This window comes from Thrips palmi, unplaced genomic scaffold (assembly GCF_012932325.1).
Source record: "Thrips palmi isolate BJ-2018 unplaced genomic scaffold, TpBJ-2018v1 HiC_scaffold_18, whole genome shotgun sequence".
Lineage (NCBI taxonomy): Eukaryota > Metazoa > Arthropoda > Insecta > Thysanoptera > Thripidae > Thrips > Thrips palmi.
Window position 1 is genome coordinate 258,959 of NW_023144627.1, and position 13,651 is coordinate 272,609.

Sequence of the window (13,651 nt, forward strand, 5' to 3'; positions counted from 1 at the left end):
TTTCAATAATCATACTGAGCAACTGTTCAATCTAACCAACCAGTTATTGTGGGCAGTTCCACAAAACATTCTACCATACTCAAGCTATACTGTAAATGTTTTCTTTTGAAGTTGGTGCGCTGGTGAGGTTATACTGTCTGCTGATCTGATACCGTATGCTGGAAGAACCGAGTGACAACAAAAATCACATGCACTGACTTCTTCAGTGTTTGCAAACAATGCCATCCTTGATGGACTTTGGGGTGAGACACCATCGCTGACACCAATTGTGAAGGCCTTAATTGTGCCTAAAATCGGCAGCACAAACAGCGGAGCGGAGTGTTTTCATTTTTTCTAAACACCGTCCCGCTAAACTTTTCATACGTGAAAGTATGAGAAATCCAACATTCACAATCACCCCTTTGTTTCTGTGTAGATTAACCTCGTTTAGTTTGGTTTAAAATCAGAAACTACGATGATTTGCAAGTTTCTGGTTCATAAAAGTTATTAATTCACTTATTCTTTGAGAAGTGATGCTTGTGTCTGCGAAAACTGGACGGCTGTCAGTCATGTTAACACACACTTATCTGCTGTGGAGGATTGGAGACGTTGGGGGTGCTTTTATTATCACAGGTAAATTCTCTGCTTCCCAACAACATTCATTTATAAATATAACAATACTTTTGTTTATATTTCAATTCTTTCTTCAAAAAAAATGTTAGGTTAGGTTTTTTAGAGTGTCATTTAATAACTGTTGGACTACGGCCAAAATGGCACTTAGAAGATTTTAGTTTGGATAATCAATAGGTGAATGATGCAATATACAGGAAAAGTACTATTCTTAGTTTGAAAACTAATGAAACTATATTGCACCTTATTAGTCTTCATATTGAAGTTAAGTTGATGTTAATATGGATTGGTAGGTTCAGATCAGGATTACGGACAAGTTGAGTTGATAATACGGATGGGTTTAGTAGCCGTAATTATGGATCAATAGTTGTGTTTGTATTTACGGATAATTTTGTCCGTACAGAAATTCTCAAAACCTGAAGATGCTTTTTATCCGTAATACAGATGTCAAACTCCGTAATATGGACAAGCCCATCCGTAATTACAATGAATCAATTTTGTCCGTAGCTTACGGTGATGACTTATCCGTAAGAACTCTAGAGTGTATGAGATGAAGCGCGCCGCTAGAAGTCCTCGTACGCGACCCGGTCGCACTGCTGGCACTGCACGGTGCAGGCCGGCAGCGCGGCGCGCGCCACAGTGAGCTGGTCGCGGCAGGCCCCGCGGTCGTGGTCGTGGCGCCTGAACACGAGGCGGGCGAGGGCGGCGCACGGGGCCAGCAGGGCGGCCAGGTCGCTGCAGCCCTCGGGCCACTCGCCGCCGGGCACGGCGCCCATGTCCAGCCACAGCACTTCCAGTGCAGGCCCGTGGGCCAGCAGCAGGGACCGCGTGGTGGCGAGCGGCAGGCCCCCCACGCGCAGCCACTGCAGGCCGCTGCGGTGCGGCAGCGCGGGCAGCACGGGCGGCGCCTCGTCCAGGTCGCCCTCCGTGCACTGCAGGTCCAGACGCCGCAGACGGGGCATGCCGTGCACCGCCAGCAGGTGGCCCTCGCCAGGGTTCCACACTCGCAGCTCCTCCAGCGACGGCGAGGCGCTGCGCAGAAGTTCCAGGAACCAGGCCGGGTCCGAGCTGCAGAACACGTTGTTCATCCAACGCACCTGCCGGCAGCAAACGCAAACAGTGTCAGGGACCATGAGAGAAATAATGAAGATTGTGGCTGTTAAACTAATGCCACTCTTCACTGTTTCCCAAAGAAGGTGTTTACCGTACCCTGGGATACAGTAGACACTGTGCTATGGAACGGCGTTCGCTGTATCCCGGGAACCTGCATCCACTGTACCTTGGAAACTGTTTCAAAACGGCATTCAGTATAACCGTAAGATAAAGGCGAAATTCCAAAGTCCTGTAGGAACGTTAAAATGACGGAATGAATTCATCTCAACAAGACGAACAAAAAATGATAAGCATGTTATGGGCTCAGACTCGAAATTCAAGAGATATCGGCATCAAAAGTCTAAAAAAGTGGGATTTAGGACCGTAATTTGATCAGTCCGATGTTTTGGAGTCCAAAACCACTATTTTTGACTTCTGATCACGATTCCCGCTGAATGACGAGTCTGAGACCATAATATGCCCATCATTTTTTGTTCGAATTGTTAAGATGAATTCATTTCCGTCATCCAATCGTTCCTATCGTAATTTTGGAATTTCGCCTTTATGTTAGGGTTATACTGAATGCAGTGTCTAAAATTTTTCCCAAAGGTACGGGGAAATGCGGGTTCCCGGGATACAGTGAACGCCGTTCCTGGAGGTACAGTGTCTACTGGGGCCCCAGCGTACGGAAAACCACCTTCTTTCGGTAAACAGTGGAGAGTGGCATTAGGTTTAACAGCCACAATCTTCATTATTTCTCTCAGTGCCCTAGGGTGGTCCATTTTTTTTAAAAGTTTCAAAAATAGAGGAGCGCCGTCCAGATTCTGAAAAGGTGTAAAATCATGAATTTTGATACAAATATGATAAGATTTGGACCATTTCTTAGGGGTCCATCAACGCGCCTGAACTTTAAAGAAAAGTTGAAAAGTAGCGGTATACTAAAATCGATGCTGTTACGAGAGTCTTTGCCCGATTTTCGATTGCAAAACGGCGATTTTTTCAGAAAAGTGCGCTCTACTTGATGATGTACATAAAATGACGATCCGACGCATTGCCTATTTTCCAGGGGCGTACAATCCCGTTTTTAGCCCCCAAAATCCAACATGTTCTTGCGTTTTGAAGGTGTTTGAGTCGTCCGTTTCAAATTTTTTGGGTCACCATTCGACGCGCCTGATAAAAAACCCTTGGAAAAATGTCTCAGGCGTAAAAATCGGTTGGTTTGCCTACTATACAGGAGCAAAAAACCACTGAAATTCGCTTAAAAATTGCTTTTTCGGGATACGAAATATCCTTTTTGGCATTGGGTCGGATTTCTTGTGGTGCCATTTGACGAACCTGGTCAAAAACTTTCGATTACCGTTTCGAGCGCCTGAACCAGAGGGTCGCGTATCCTACAGACGAATTTTTCGACATTCGACTTTTTTTGCTTGTAGGGTCGGCAATCCACCGGTTTTTGTACACCCAAAAGTCTGTAGGATACGCGACCCTCTGGATTCAGGCGCTCGAAACGGTAATCGAAATTTTTTTGACCAGGTTCGTCAAATGGCACCACAAGAAATCCGACCCAATGCCAAACAGGATATTTCGTATCCCGAAAAAGCAATTTTTAAGCGAATTTCAGGGGTTTTTTTTGCTCCTGTATAGTAGGAAAAACCAAACCGTTTTTGACGCCTGAGACATTTTTCCAAGGGTTTTGATCAGGCGCGTCGAAGGGTGCCCCAAAAAAATTCGATCGGACGACTCAAACACCTTAAAAAACGCAAGAACATGTTGGTTTTGGGAGGCAAAAAACGGGATTGTACGCCCCTGGAAAATAGGCAATGCGTCGGATCGTCATTTTATGTACATCATCAAGTAGAGCGCATTTTTTCTGAAAAGATCGCCGTTTTGCAATCGAAAATCGGAAAAAGACTCTCGTAACAGCATCGATTTTAGTATACCGCTACATTTTCAACTTTTTTTTTAAAATTCAGGCGCGTTGATGGACCCCTAAGAATGGTCCCCAAAACTTTTATATTTGTATCAAAATTCATGATTTTACACCTTCTTTCAGAATCTGGACGGCGCTCCCCCTATTTTTGAAACTTTTAAAAAAATGGACCCCCCCTAGTTCACTGAGAGAAATAATGAAGATTGTGGCTGTTAAACCTAATGCCACTCTCCACGTTTACCGAAAGAAGGTGTTTACCGTACGCTGGGGCCCAGTAGACACTGTACCCCCAGGAACGGCGTTTACTGTATCCCGGGAACCCGCATCCGCTGTACCTTGGAAACTGTTCAGACACTGCATTCAGTATAACCGTAACATAAAGGCGAAATTCCAAAAATTTCGATAGGAACGATTGGATGACGGAAAGAATTCATCTTAACAATTCGAACAAAAAAAGATGGGCATATTATGGTCTCAGACTCGTCATTCAGCGGGGAAACGTGATCAGAAGTCAAAAAAAAGTTGGAAATTTTTGGGCTCCAAAACATCGGACTGATCAAATTACGGTCCTAAATCCCACTTTTTTAGACTTTTGATGCCCATATCTCTTGAATTTCGAGTCTGAGCCCCTAACATGCTTTTCATTTTTTTTTTCGTCTTGTTTAGATGAATTCATTTCCGTCATTTTAAAAGTTCCTACAGTGACTTTGGAATTTCGCCTTTATCTTACGGTTATACTGAATGCCGTGTCTGAACAGTTTCCAAGGTACAGTGGATGCAGGTTCCCGGGGTACAGCGAAAAGCCGTTCCAAACAGGCACAGTGTCTACTGTATCCCAGGGTACGGTAAACACCTTCTTTTTGGTAAACAGTGAAGAGTGGCATTAGGTTTAACAGCCACAATCTTCATTATTTCTCTCAGTGGTCCCTGACACTGTTTGCGTTTTTCTGCCGGCAGGTGCGTTGGATGAACAACGTGTTCTGCAGCTCGGACCCGGCCTGGTTCCTGGAACTTCTGCGCAGGCCTCGCCGTCGCTGGAGGAGCTGCGAGTGTGGAACCCTGGCGAGGGCCCCCTGCTGGCGGTGCACGGCATGCCCCGTCTGCGGCGTCTGGACCTGCAGTGCACGGAGGGCGACCTGGACGAGGCGCCGCCCGTGCTGCCCGCGCTGCCGCACCGCAGCGGCCTGCAGGGGTGCGCGTGGGGGGCCTGCCGCTCGCCACCACGCGGGCCCTGCTGCTGGCCCAGGGCCTGCACTGGGAAATGCTGTGGCTGGACATGGGCGCCGTGCCCGGCGGCGAGTGGCCCGAGGGCTGCAGCGACCTGGCCGCCCTGCTGGCCCCGTGCGCCGCCCTCGCCCGCCTCGTGTTCAGGCGCCACGACCACGACCGCGGGGCCTGCCCGACCAGCTCACTGTGGCGCGCGCCGCGCTGCCGGGCCCGCACCGTGCAGTGCCAGCAGTGCGACCGGGTGCGTTTCGAGGACTTCTAGCGGCGCGCTTCATCTCATACACTCTAGAGTTCTTACGGATAAGTCATCACCGTAAGCTACGGACAAAATTGATTCATTGTAATTACGGATGGGCTTGTCCATATTACGGAGTTTGACATCTGTATTACGGAAAAAAAGCATCTTCAGGTTTTGAGAATTTCTGTACGGACAAAATTATCCGTAAATACAAACACAACTATTGATCCATAATTACGGCTACTAAACCCATCCGTATTATCAACTCAACTTGTCCGTAATCCTGATCTGAACCTACCAATCCATATTAACATCAACTTAACTTCAATATGAAGACTAATAAGGTGCAATATAGTTTCATTAGTTTTCAAACTAAGAATAGTACTTTTCCTGTATATTGCATCATTCACCTATTGATTATCCAAACTAAAATCTTCTAAGTGCCATTTTGGCCGTAGTCCAACAGTTATTAAATGACACTCTAAGAAACCTAACCTAACATTTTTATTGAAGAAAGAATTGAAATATAAACAAAGTATTGTTATATTTATAAATGAATGTTGTTGGGAAGCAGAGAATTTACCTGTGATAATAAAAGCACCCCCAACGTCTCCAATCCTCCACAGCAGATAAGTGTGTGTTAACATGACTGACAGCCGTCCAGTTTTCGCAGACACAAGCATCACTTCTCAAAGAATAAGTGAATTAATAACTTTTATGAACCAGAAACTTGCAAATCATCGTAGTTTCTGATTTTAAACCAAACTAAACGAGGTTAATCTACACAGAAACAAAGGGGTGATTGTGAATGTTGGATTTCTCATACTTTCACGTATGAAAAGTTTAGCGGGACGGTGTTTAGAAAAAATGAAAACACTCCGCTCCGCTGTTTGTGCTGCCGATTTTAGGCACAATTAAGGCCTTCACAATTGGTGTCAGCGATGGTGTCTCACCCCAAAGTCCATCAAGGATGGCATTGTTTGCAAACACTGAAGAAGTCAGTGCATGTGATTTTTGTTGTCACTCGGTTCTTCCAGCATACGGTATCAGATCAGCAGACAGTATAACCTCACCAGCGCACCAACTTCAAAGAAAACATTTACAGTATAGCTTGAGTATGGTAGAATGTTTTGTGGAACTGCCCACAATAACTGGTTGGTTAGATTGAACAGTTGCTCAGTATGATTATTGAAATGCTGTGATTTCATAATCAACACCAAATTTGGGCGGTAAGTACATCTTTTTCTGCTGTGGCCCTGCTCCACCGTTACCCAAGAGTGTCTATCGTATCAGCAAGTAACTCAATCAATAGCTCTATTATGTGCCAAATAAAAGTAAAAGTGCTTGCTAGTGCATAAAAAAGATAATTGGCATTAAAAAGTATAATATACTGCTTATCTGTTTCCGCTCAGTATGGCAACGAGTAATTTATGAATTCTGTTTGTATAACGAGTGTCGATGAATGCAATTACTTTGGATTCTGTAAGACTATCCGTAGTTACAAAGCTACATCTGTTACGGACAAAGCCATCCGTATGTTACAAATCAGGCTATCCGTATTACGCTTGCGCAAAAATGTTTGTAAGGTACGGATGAATTTGTTTGTAATACGGATGAAGTAATCCGTAAGAACTCTAGAGTGTAGATCACTGGGGTGAGCCACTTGTGAACAAAGACTATTCATCCCAAAGACCCCTCATTGTAAAACGCCATTGTCGTCTGTTTTCTCTCTTCCCCGCCCGAGACCCCCCCGAGAGTGAGCCAGTGTGCGTGTGTGTGTGAATGTGTGTTGGTGCGAGGGTCGGCCTGCCTGCCGCGGTGCACTCCTCCTATTGTCTCCAATTTTAACTTCTGTCGCTTTCAATTTTTCAACACTTTAAGCGCCATATTCTGCTTCCTCATGTCCACGCGGTTAACGCCATATTTTATTTTTGGATTTTGTGATATTTTTGAGTTTTAACCCAATTTGATTACGGAATTATAGAACCACATTTTCTTGTGTATCTCCCGAACCTAGAACTGAATTTCAAAACTGCTCCTGTACATCTTTTCATGGCGCATTGAACGAGCTCCTTTATTTTACTCTTAGACTTCTAGAAGCGAATTTACATTTTGCAGCCAGAGGCAATTGTCCTTGGGGGGCCAAGACCGCTCCTCTCTCGGCCGACCCGGACTACCTGGTTGGGTCTCGCCCGCAACCCACACTGCCGGATGGCTGCACTTTTCAATGGAGAATCGGGCGCCCTTTCCCTTGCGTTGGTTCAACTGAGCTTGTCGCGCAATCGTGAAAACTCAGAGGGCTTCCCCATTCGGTTACAAAGTGTGTGTATATTTGTGACTAGAGACCGGCACTGCCGCTCGTGGCGAGCCGGCCCGGCTCGGCAACCGAGTCTCTGTGCGAGAGAGAGGTCCGAGAAAGCCGAAGCCGAGTATTGCCGAACCCGCCGGTGCACAGCTCCCCGGCCGACTGCCGACCGACTCCGCACAGAGCCTCGTCGCTCTGTCTCTCTCGCACTTATGCGGGCCGCCCCATGAGTGCGACAGAGACGGAGCGACGAAGGTGATATGCGGAGTCGCTCTGCAGGCCAGCGGCAACGAAGTCTCACACCGAAATTCCTCAATTTTGTGATGAAATTCATGAATGTTGTTGTGAAATTCATGAATTTTGCAGTGAAATTCAATGAAATTCATCAAAATTCATCGAAATTCATCGAAATTCATCGAAATTCATCGAAATTCATTGAAATTCATTGAAATTCATTGAAATTCACTGAAATTCACTGAAATTCACCGAAATTCATGCGAAATTCAAAATTTTGTACACCGAAATTCAAAGTTATTTCCCCTTGCGTGGAACATAACGAGACAGTTTGTTCCACACCTGGAATATCAGTAGGCGAACTGTCACATTAATGTGACACCTGGTGCCTTTCGACATGTGTCGTCATCCAATCGAATGTGACACCCATGTCACGTTCGTTTTAATGTGACAACCATGTCACGTTCGTTTGAATGTGACAACCATGTCACGTTTGTTTGAATGTAACAACCATGCCACGTTCGTTTGAATGTGACAACCATGTCACGTTTGTTTGAATGTGACAACCATGTCACGTTCGTTTGAATGTGGCAACCATGTCACGTTCGTTTGAATGTGACAACCATGTCACGTTCGTTTGAATGTGACAACCATGTCACGTTCGTTTGAATGTGGCAACCATGTCACGTTCGTTTGAATGTGACAACCATGTCACGTTCGTTTGAATGTGACAGGCCCTAATCGTCACATTCAAACGAACGCGATATGTCACACATGCGCCGTTCGTCTGTTCGCTCACTTCCTGTGGTCCGACCTTCACCAAATTTGGTATGCAGTCCCCTTGGGTGACCATACACTGTAGCAAAGGTATGGAAAATTCTGTTCATTTTTTTGCCAAGATTATCCGTAGCCCTCTTATCAATATTCTCCGTAGGCTCTTACAGCATTATCCGTAGGACCGTACAGAATTCTCCCGGACCGTACAGTCTTCTCCGTAGGACCTGGATGACTGTATAGTCCTACGGAGAACATTGCAAGGTCCTACGGAATATACTGTAAGAGCCTACGGAGAATATTGACATGGGGGTACGGAGAATTACCACAAGCTGTTTACAGAATTTTCCGTAGCTTTTTGCCACTGTGTAAGAACCGCCGGGAGGCAGAAAATCCAATTCGAGCTCCGGGCGCTGCTGCAGGTGCATCATGGTCTACATGGGGTCGAGGATTTCGGCAACGGATACAGCAAGAAGGGCATGTAGGGGTATTTTTGGAATCGGGACCACGAGGCAAATCCAAAGCTGCAGTTTGGAGCACTGTGAGAAAAAAGTACGGAAAAAGTACGGAACATGTCTGGTCAATAATTTGCCTGGAACGTCCGTACTTGCCAACTACGGAACGTTCCGTCCTTTTTTCCGTACCCATTTACATGGGTTCATATGGAGCAAGTACGGAACGTTCCGTACTTTTCTCCGTACCTCCGTTCTATATTTTTCTGTACCATTTCCGTACAAAAGTACGGAATTTTTTACAGTGAGCAAATGCGAGAAGTTTGGACCTGCGTCTAAATCCCAGTGGGGTATACGACTATTTTTCAAAATTTGAGTTTTGCATTGTTTTAATCGTTTTTAGCGCGCTGATGACGAAATAGACATCCATTTTGACCCAGGCTCTGGTTCGAATCCCGTTAGGGTTAAACACAGGCGAAATTCGCGAATTTGAAAATGGACGGGACAGGCGAAAGTTGCCGATGTTTATCGCCACGAGGGATGATACCCAAACCGAAACAATACCAGGGGCCTTACGACAACGGTGTACACTGTAGCAGCTAGAACGAAGGGAAAAGCTTGTCCTTGGTGCTAAGGCCTACTGGAGTTTTGTCAAATTCCGCTTCCCTGATTTTATATACTTGGGCCCCAAAAAATAACGAAGTCAGGGGAGCGGAATTTGGACTTGGTCCGTGTGGAAACAAGACCCCGGTACGCTTTGATCACCAGCGAAAAGCAATTCCCTCCACACACTAAATTCTTATGGACTTTTTTATGCATAGTTATGCATGCACAGATACGTCCATACGTTATGTATAATATTATGCATCACTGTGTACATTTTATGCAGGAAGATGCATAAAATGTACACAGTGATGCATAATTTTATACATACCTTATGGACGTTTCTGAGCATGCATAACTATGCATAAAAAATGCGTTCTTATGCATTTAAAAAGTCCATAAGAATTTAGTGTGCACTGTAAATCCAAAGGCAATACTTTTAGTACCTCTTTTGGCGATACAATTGAGTATCGCCAATAAACGGCCTTACGGAAAAATATTGCCTTCAAAACGGCGATACACAAAAGTATCGCCAAAATTTGGCGATACTTTGGACTATTGCCACGATTTGGCAATAAACGTCGAACAAATCAAGGGGAGAAGACCTTGGTTAAATGCCGTGGTTTTGGCAATATCCAAAAGTATTGCCAAATTTTGGTGACTCTTTTTTGTATCGCCGTTCTGAAGGCAATACTTTTCCGTAAGGCCGTTTATTGGCGATACTCAATTGTATCGCCAAAAAATGTACTTTAGTATCGCCGTTGCATTTGCAGTGTCTGTTCTTGCGGGTACAGTTTTTAAGTTTTAGTCATAAGTGAAAACTGACGCACAACGGCTACGGTATTGTTTCGGTTTGATTATCATCCCTGATCACCACTTTCCTTGAAACTAGACAATGCAGCCTGCCCGCACAATTGCCTGCCACGGCGAAGCACGTCATGTTTCCTGCCGCCAGCACGTGCCCTACCGGAGGCTCTCTCTTGCAACACTGACAGACACGCTCAGGTCAGCAGTCGAACGCCGGCGCGGCTGTCAAATGCACTGTGGGAAAAAATCACAGCAAATCCAGTAGTGATTAGTACAGCTGTCACTGTAGTTCAGAGTACAGGATTTACTGTTCATTTTTACAGGATCTACTGTACATTGTACGGGATTCACTGTGCCACAGGAGTGGAGTACGGAATATCCTGTACCAGGTACAGCAAATACTGTATACTGTAGCCAGACACAGTAAATCATGTGTTCTGAACTAGAGTAAATGCCGGCAAAAAAATTAATCACTGTGTTTTTTTTTCGTACAGTGTGGCCGCTCGATTGCACTTCGCAATTTTCTGACTTAACCAATTGCCACGTCGAACAATATTTCGATTCTTGACTTTAGCGCTCTATTCTTCTTTCCAGGGCTCATACGGTAAGGCAAATGACTCACTGCCATTAGGGTTGACTACCCGTCAGGGGTCTCTGCAGATTTTTATGTTTTCTTAATCGATAACAACGATGGTATCTTTTAAAAGGGTGGGCATATGCGAGGGGGTAAACACTTCAAGAAATCATGTACAGACTACTCGGTATTACGCTGTATTACTGAGGTATTACACGTGTATTACGGCCTTTAAATGCAAAAATTTGGCACATTTGACCCGAAAAAGGTATTACGACCCCGTGCATTACGCGTAATACACGGTTTTTGTGTACAGGGTATTACGCGAGTGGTTACCCCCTCGGGCATATGTGGATTGTTGGCGAGCGAAGCGAGATGAGGAAATTCACAGTTGGTCGGATTATCCATTATCCTTTTAAAAGTTATAATTGTGCATTTCTGATTTTTCATATCTGGTCATCTCTTCCTGATCCCTTGTTTCCCTCTGCCAAACAACTACGCGCAAAATCGTGAGAGAAGACGTACAAACTTTGTACAAAGGAATTTACTGTGTTGGTACGTGAATTTTGACACGTGGGTCACGTTCGTTAGAATTGTTCAACTAGGATATCACATTCGTTTGTTTGACCGTGAATCAAAATGATCAGAATTCAAGCGAAATTTGACATCATGTTTAAACGAACGAGACCAAATTCGAGCGATTATATGAAGTCATCTTGTCTTATGACAGTGTTCGACAGTGTAGCGCGGCTGCACGTCGCCCGCTTCGAGTCGCAGTTCGACTAGGTTTCTCTTCAGGGCCATGGCGAGGCTCACCACCAGCATTGGTCTCGTTCTCGTCTCACTCGTATTGGTTTCCAGTAAATACGCGGTATGGTTCACCTTATTGTACGCAGTATACATGCATTTGCACAATTTTCACGTGTCTACTCCAAATCTATGGGCGGTACACACGGTGCGGCGAAGGAGGTAAAACGTGTACCGCTTTCGTATTGGCGGTAAAATCTGGAGCCCGCCAATTACGCACCCTACAAACCGAAGGAAAACGGCGGTACAGTGTATTACCGCCCATTGCGCGCCGTTTAGATGGTGCGTAAAAAAAATATTACCGCCAGTAACGTTCCCTCAGAGTGCCAAGAAAAAGGCGGTAAAGTTCTCGAAAGGATGTACAAACGGTTCTGTTAGGGCGGTAACTTCTGTACCGCCTTCGTATTGGCGGTAAAACGTGGACACCGCCAATACAACATTATCGCCAGTAACACTCTCATTCTAGGAACGTGACATCACGTTGACACGAACGTGACAAACTCTCACGTTCGTTTGAGCATTGTGTCACATTCGTTTGGGTGTGAATTGGCCGAAAATCAGCTCGTTCACATTCAAACGAACGTGACACATTGCTCAAACGAACGTGACACTTTGTCACGTTCGTTTCAACGTGATGTCACGTTCCTGGAATGAAGTGAAAGGGTGGAAATATTACCGCCTTTAGATTTGGAGTGTCCTTCCACCCTCATTCCAGTGACATCACGTTCGTCTGAATGTGAACAAGCAAATTTTTTTAGACGATTCTCATCTAAACGAATGTGACACAACGCCCAAACGAACGTAACATTTTGACACGTTCATTTCAACGTGATGTCACGTTCCTGGAATGAGTGTTTACAGAAGCTTACGAAGAAAATACTGATTAGTTTACGAATAAGTTCTTCATGCACGTCAAAATCGGGTCCTGTTTTTTCAAGGAACTCAACGCGTGTCTTTACTGTAAGCTACATACTTGGGAAAACCGGGAACCGTTTTTGCCTCATAACATACTAAAAATAGGTCGACTGACCAGTAATTTTTTTGAATATCGGGGCCCTTACGTCTTTGATATCCTTGAAATAGGCCTTTGCCCTAGAGGGATATAGGTGAAACAGGTGACGACTTGAAACTGCAAGGCAGGATCCACCATCAGCGAGGTGCGAGAAGTCCCGCGTATACAGGAAATGGAACACTACTCAACAACCCCGTTACGCCGGGTAACACTTTGGTATGTTAAACACTGGTAAAACTAAAGCGTAGTATTACCCTCTGTTTTCAAGCGTAATTAGTTTACGCTTGAAATCAAGCGTAACAGGCTATTACACCAGGATTCCCCCTATCTAAATGCATGGGGGAATTTCCAGAGTATGCTCCATTTCAAGCGTAACGTCTTCAAGCGTAACTTTATGCTTGACTCAAGCATAGAGTTACGCTTTAGTTTTACCAGTGAAAGACATCGCACTAATAAGGAAAATGCCGTGAAGCTCACTTTATTTCTCACATGTTCTTACAGCTCACGACCTACATATCAAAGTGGGACCCTGTTTCCGGGTGGAGGAAGAATTTCGCAGTCATCAAGGTGGGGGAAGCGTGCCAGGGCCTGAAAACATATTTAAAGCCCTACTACAAGGAATTCCTCGAGGCACACGCACCTGGCTTTCCATTAGAGTGTCCCATTCCAGAGGTAAAATTATGACTATCCATTAACAGCCTGCACTGTAAACGTCTTAGGAAGAAATTTCCCATTACATTAAGTAAATGGCGCAAGCGTAACGAAGACGGTTCTTCTTCGTAGTACAAACGTTTTTCCTTGTGTATTGCAATGAAAATTGTTAAAAGATCATGAAGAAATATTGCTTCGCATTGCGCTTGCGCCGAATTCACTGTACACTCTCAGCACGTTACTGACTTTTTCCTTATTAATTACGTATTCGTATAAGCAACAATAATACTTTGTATTTTCTATGTGACTAATTTCCCATGTAAAATTATGTACAAA

The 13,651-nt window shown here is 44.8% G+C and overlaps 1 protein-coding gene across 1 annotated transcript in view; it reads right to left on the reverse strand.

Moving 5' to 3' along the window:
- Positions 1-1,172: 1,172 nt before the first annotated feature.
- Positions 1,173-13,651, reverse strand: part of LOC117645446 — a 175,436-nt gene continuing 162,957 nt past the window's right edge. The window contains exon 2 of the mRNA XM_034385648.1: positions 1,173-1,706. Coding sequence (XP_034241539.1) covers positions 1,173-1,697 — 525 coding nt within the window. The 5' untranslated portion in view covers positions 1,698-1,706. The remainder of the gene's footprint in view (positions 1,707-13,651) is intronic.